Here is a 6,423-nt window from a genome sequence, read left to right on the forward strand (position 1 = left end):
GATAACTTGAAGAAAACAAAACACGTGGAGTAATTTAATTGAATATTTTTTTTTACCTTTTTAATGTTATCTAACACGCGATGAAAACTTATATTGAATAAAAATTTTATGTTTAAATGATACATAAAAATTAGAGTTAAAAAGTTAAAATGAAACAAGATTTGAGTTGAAGTCTCAAAATGAAATTTTGAGGCATGTTAGAGGGGTTGTATATGTGTTTGATGTAATACTTGTATTAATAATGACCATGATATTTTATGGTTCATTCAATAATTTGTGAATGCAAATTATTGATAGAATAATTGGAGACTCCAAAACTTTCACATGCCTATAGAAAGCATAATAAGGTAGAAAGCGTAATTGTTTTTTTTACTAGAAATTTAAAGTAGTACAAGAGAGGGAGGGAAAAATGAAAATAAAAAGAATTTTTACAAATGCTGTCTTAAATCTCAGTGCCCAGAATGATATAAAAAAATTAAAAAATCAGTAATTTTGGATTCTTAAACCCTCCGTCGCCAAAGCTTACACTTCAAATATAGCAGCAAGTATTATTATAGAGGAATTTTGGGTTGGTTTCAAATACTTGAGATGCAGATTGTTCGGCGGCTCTCCAGTACTATATCCAAACGAGGTTTGTTTCTTCTTTTTTTGAATTTCTATGACAAGTAATTTTTTGTTAATCCTGTATGTAGAAGTAGTAGTATTTTGTGATCTTCAATATTTGAGAAAATGTTAATTCAAATGCATGCTGAATCTGATGTGTATGACAGTACTTGGCGATGCTTCAAGTACTCAGTGCCGGTGGAGGTCGTTTGCGGTCACCGTTCCGTCTGATTCAGCGGCAGATAGAAGGAAACAGAAAAGGGTATCAATGGAAGAAAGGATAGAAATGGTGGAAGGTTTTGTTAACAAGTAGTATATCGTTTTTTCCCTCTTTTTTAGGTTGACTCCTGCTTCTATTTTGTGTTTAATTGATGCGGTATTTGTTGAATCCTACCCAAGTGTGGATTTGTTTTGTTATCCCAAGCACAAACTGCTTCCCAGCTACTGTGGGTAGGGGGAGAGCGTACTATATATTGTATGCACCCTTCCTGTTAATTTTATGCAAAAATGTTGTTTCCAATCCTCGAACCTGTGACCTACGACAACCGAATGAGCAGCTCTATTGTGGCACTGATTTGACTGTACAAATTCAAAATTAGGTCACAGGCTGATTAAAAAGTGAGTTAACATAATAGTAACGATTTGGGTGCACTTAAATAGGAAATACTGCTATTTTGAAGCCATAGAGTTTTTCTTTTAATAAGTATTCAGAGATTTTGTAAATGCTTGCACTGAGCCAGACATGCAGATCCCCTATTGCATCTTAATATGCATCTACATCCTGGACAGTAACCAGGCTGCATCAAAAAGCTAGCCAAAAAAATACATCTTGGTTAAGGGTATGTATGTTGCTCTTATGGAAATTCTGCCATTTCTTTCAAGCCAAACATGAATGGCTTGAGGAATGATATTCCAAGTCTTTTTTGATTTCTCGGACGGTCCCTCTCTGTTTCAGCATTGTATTAGCTCAATAATGTATTTGGCATGGTTTAGAACATGTCAAAGAACAAACTTGCTCCACAGCCGGATGGTAACTCTGCATTGCAAAAAGGTGGCCAGCATCTTTGGAGAAACCTGTTTGCAGTGCAATGGCGATACCTTTTCAATGGCATGAATTTTGAGGATTCATATACTTATCCCAACTAATTTTTGATTGAGGCATGATGATTATTGTTGTTATTCAGCATGGATAGTGGAGAGGACTCTTTCAGTTTTACGACCTGATACCAATTAGCAGCAATGCATTACAAGTTAGACTTTGGACCCATTAGTTTCCCGACTAGTTTTTCATATTATTCGTCAAGTATTTGATATGTTATGAAGTTTGGTGCTATATATTTATTTAAGTTGTATGAATTGCTGGAGATTTTTATTTTCAAATGCAACCCTTGACGAGTTTGGAAAGACTGATGCAAAGGGCTACAGTTAGCCAAATAGGCATAAAGAATTTTCTAAATTTCATTGTCAAAATCTTTAGAGAGTGAAGGAGGATTAACAAAGTTTCGTATATGCAAATTTCTGAAGGCAAAATAAAAGTGGATATTTGATATTTGTGTCTTAGTTTTACTCATTATTAGGGGAAGTCAAGTCATGCTCTTTAATTTCATCTCTTCCTAATTAAGTTTCATCTGTTTTTTTCAATTTGGTGATTGATGGTTGACTAATGTTAGAGGAAAAAAGGCGAATTTCCATCAGGGTTCGTGAATATGGTGGAGGATATTTTACTTCTTGTTGGATAGTTTCCCTTTCCATCCCCCTCTCAAGTGAATAACTTGCGTTACTTATCATGTATCCAAATATGGCACTGGGATAGTCGACATGTGTTTTCTTGGAAATCATTGTTCTCAAATGTATCTCTCCCCTTGGATACTTCATAAAAAGAATTTCCCTGGTGTCTTTCACGTCCTACTTCTAAATTTGGCTGCAAAAACCTGTTATATGCCCCTTTTGTATACTATATCAATGACCTGGTAGAGTTTCAATGGTTGTATTATGCTTTTTTTCTCTTGATTGGTCCTAACTTATGAGATCCCTTCTCATTTTCCATTGGTCTGAAGCTGGGATCATAGCCAAGATCTTTCATGTTCTTGGAACTACCTTGTTCTAAAACTACAGCCATCTTGTCAGTGTCCTTACCTTTCTGAAGGCATGCACTATTAGATATTTGTGTGACTTGATAGGTATATTCTATCTTCGGCTTGCTCATGACCTTTGAGTATATTCTGTGTAAGTGGACCAATGAACTTGTTGTCATATTGATGGAATTGATGATGATAAAAAATTAACGTTGTTGAATTGGTTATTTGGTTGATGTTTTAAAGCCACAATATAGGAGTATGGCCAAGTGAGTGGTAATCCTAGGGGCAGATTTGTAGTAGTCAAAATGAATTCTTTTGTGCAAACTGAGTTTTTATTTTTGTTGGTGTGCTAGTAATCAACAAGAATATGCTACTCTTATTTCATGGATAATGAGACATATTTTCATTGGTTTATTGATTGCTTTGAAGTGTCCTATGATTAAATTTTCTTCTATTTACTCATACTTGGGAGAAAATCTCTAGTGGTAGTGCAGAAGTCTGAAGGGATTCTGGATATTATTATCTTCTCTGTCAATGTTACTGAATAATGGCCCCTTTTTATTCTGGATGCCCTTTAGGAGTTCCCTAAAGGTATTGTTGTCTCTGGATTGCGGGATCCTTTGTATTTTAAACATCAAACCTATGTCTGAACTGAGTTGGAATTTCTTTGAGTAATCCTGGTTGTCAATACTCAATAAGGATGTTACCCAGGACCTTTTATGTCAATCAGACTACTAGTTAGGTCTATATCTGTTCCTTTACACCACCTTACATGGCATCATTTCCCAGCCTTTCTCCGCCTACATGCCCCCCAAATTAAGCTACACGGCTCCAGTCTAAAGCAAAGAGTGAATGTTTACAGCTAATATGTAAGCGTTGAAACAGGTCCTTAATTTGATTTGCAGGATTTACAGTGGAGTTCTGAAGTTTAAGGTCAACTATTCATCTTATATCCATTTTGCAGATATAGAGCCATGAATGGTGGAAAATTTCCATCTACTAAGATGGCAATGAAAGAAGTTGGTGGCTCGTTTTACACTGTTAAGAAGATTGTCCAAGAAATGCAATACAATGCTAAAATGCCAGTAGATAAAGACACTGTGGTTAAGGAAGCTTCCGCAAGAAAAGCTGCAATTAGGAAGGACAATTTACTGAGCAAGGTTGAAGAGACTTTAAGCAGTGCAACATCTCTCGGACATGAAGAAGAATGTGAAGATGGTCAGTTAACCAATGAGATTTTGTTGGAAAAGGAATTCAATCAGAATTGGAAGCCCTCGCATGAACTCAAAGAAATCCCAAGTGATCGACAAACAGTTGATGGAGGCATATCTCAAGAAACTCAATCATTATGTGGGGTGGAAGGTGGGGATACTAATAGCTACCGTGAGGCAGAGGCAAAGCTACAAACTCCAATTGCAGCAGAGCAGATTTTGTTGCAGGAGATGTCAAGAATTTCTGGAAGTGTAAGTATGCAATAGACCTGTGTCCTGCAAGAATCTGGATTTTAATCAAATAGAATTCATCAATTTTATTACTGTTCAGAAAAAATTATAGCAAGGTTATCTGCTGTGATTCTAGAAAATCACTTAATGCTCTTTGAGTTCGTCTGAGATATTGAAGATTGATCACAATTTTGACCATGATGTTCTTGACTTTGAGTTTGTAATAATCGTAAAATGTTCAATGATGTAATCGTTATCTACCACTATGCTGATTTTTCGAATAGACTTTTGAATCCTCTTCCAAGAACTCCATAGAATCAGGCCTCTAACGAGAAAAAAGACACTCACTTACTATCTATTTCCTTTCTGAGTCCCTAATTTTTCATTTGTATGTTGCATGTGGTAAAATAATTAGTTTCTAATGCAGGATAATAAAGATGATGATGCACAACTTCTTGAATCGAAGGTAAAATCTTTTTCACGTTCCGAGGAACCTGAGAATAACATAAAACAGAAACACTCCCCTGTGGAAGATTTCAAATTAGATGGCCTAAAGCAGATGGATGAGCAAAGGCATTCACCTGAACCGGAAAAGCCTACAAGGTAAACTGGTCATCTACGTGATATTTTTGAAGGATGCATGTCGTGTCTCAGGCTCACTACAACCATCAACCCACTCTCCGCCACCCACCCCCCCACCCCAAAAGAAAACTCTTCATTAGCATTGATATTGGACTTGTCATCTTTCTGTTTGAAGTATCATTTTAATGTGTTACAGTATTACATAAGCTGCCAGGTGCAGAACCAGACTAGCAAATAATGGAAAAGTTTATTATCTCAAGCATTAAATTTGGGCTAAAATTGATTAACATGGTGGCCTGTCTTTGCAGTCCCATTTCATCAACTTAGTACAGAAGCAATGTATGTTGTAAACACACAAGTGAAACACGAATGAGTATAGGTTTTGAGGGATACATTACGATCTAGTTAAAATTTGATAGATAAGGATCTCGTAAAAACTTTTTTCGAAGAATAGGCCAGACCGGTCAATGATGCCCATGTTTGTAGTTCGAAAGGAAGAGGATCCCAGGAAATTATTCGAGCTTAATCCTTTTGAGATTTTCTAGTCCAATCAACAGCACATAAATCAGTTAATAAAAAGAACAGAAAATGCTTTTACTGTGTCACTTAAGTTATATAGGAATTCCTAACCCAAGAGTTAAGAATAATAAAACAAATGATATTTGTCGAGTACTGCAAAATTGTATCTGTTCAATGTAGTTAAACTTGGAATTGATTGCTCTTAGGTTAGGGCATCTTAAAGCAGCTCACAATTACGTTTTTACTTATGCCTGCATTTGACAGATCAACAGACAATCAGAGGTCTCCAATCCTGCTTTAGTTTATTGGTTTTCATTGACAATCATTATACATGATGAGTCTATATTTACACCTTATCTGACATGAACTAGCTTCACATATAGGGAATTATCCAATGAGCACAAGGCTGATACACAAGCTGAAAGCAAACCATCCATGTGGAAAAATATGAAATCTTTTGCAGATGGAATCCTCAGCATGTGGTGGAAACAGTAAATTAGTGCCCAGGTGGTCTCTAGTTTTTGAATTTTTCCGTTTAGATATGATACTGTTTTTATCATCTCCTACCGTTGCTAAGAGTTCTGTATTGATTGCTTCCTCCAAAGTGGACTTTTGTGGTTCTGCAGAGTTACCCGAAAACAAGGAGATGGACTGCATTTACATCAACTTGAGAAATCTTGTTAGTATAATGTTATGCAGGCAAGTCTGTGCAACGAATAAATGATCAATAGTGAGAGAACTTGATGATGAGGGATTGTTGTTTTGAAGCAGTTCTTTTCTCTTTACAAGATAGGAGCCTCTTGGTAGGACAGAATTGTTGTATTAGGTGAGCTGCATTGGGTATGATATGGTTTATTTAGGGGATGGTGTAATTATATCCTCATTGGAGATGCATGTTATGTAAATATCTCTTAAACAGTCTAACCATTTTTATTTGTTCTTTTCTTAGTCCTTGATATGCACACCTTTTTTTTGGGGGTGGGGTGGGGTGGGGGTGGGGGGGGGGATGGGGGGGAGAGAGTTGGAATTGTTTTATTTTGAGAAATGCAAAATCACCCAAAGATGGCAAGATGGGCATACAAGACAGTACTGCTAATTGGCCAAACATTTTAATTTTTAGATTCTTTTCAACTTCACAAAAACTGCATGTAATTCTATTTAAAAGCAGTTTTATTAATTGGCCAAACATTTTCATTTTT

General features: G+C 36.1%; 1 protein-coding gene across 3 annotated transcripts; it reads left to right on the top strand.

Moving 5' to 3' along the window:
* Nucleotides 1-333: 333 nt before the first annotated feature.
* LOC129896425 (uncharacterized) lies at nt 334-6,186 on the top strand. Of its 3 annotated transcripts, none has more exons than XM_055972327.1 (6): nt 334-631; nt 771-912; nt 3,646-4,144; nt 4,551-4,726; nt 5,608-5,731; nt 5,851-6,186. In XM_055972327.1, exons 1-5 carry the CDS (start codon nt 589-591, stop codon nt 5,717-5,719), a joined length of 972 nt encoding a protein of 323 aa, XP_055828302.1. In that variant the 5' UTR covers nt 334-588; the 3' UTR covers nt 5,720-5,731; nt 5,851-6,186. The 3 variants fall into 3 exon arrangements, with proteins under 3 accessions (XP_055828302.1, XP_055828299.1, XP_055828301.1); XM_055972326.1 differs by having other exon boundaries at nt 336-631; nt 5,830-6,186; XM_055972324.1 differs by having other exon boundaries at nt 5,608-6,186.
* The last annotated feature ends 237 nt before the right edge of the window (nt 6,187-6,423 follow it).

This window comes from Solanum dulcamara, chromosome 7 (assembly GCF_947179165.1).
Source record: "Solanum dulcamara chromosome 7, daSolDulc1.2, whole genome shotgun sequence".
Lineage (NCBI taxonomy): Eukaryota > Viridiplantae > Streptophyta > Magnoliopsida > Solanales > Solanaceae > Solanum > Solanum dulcamara.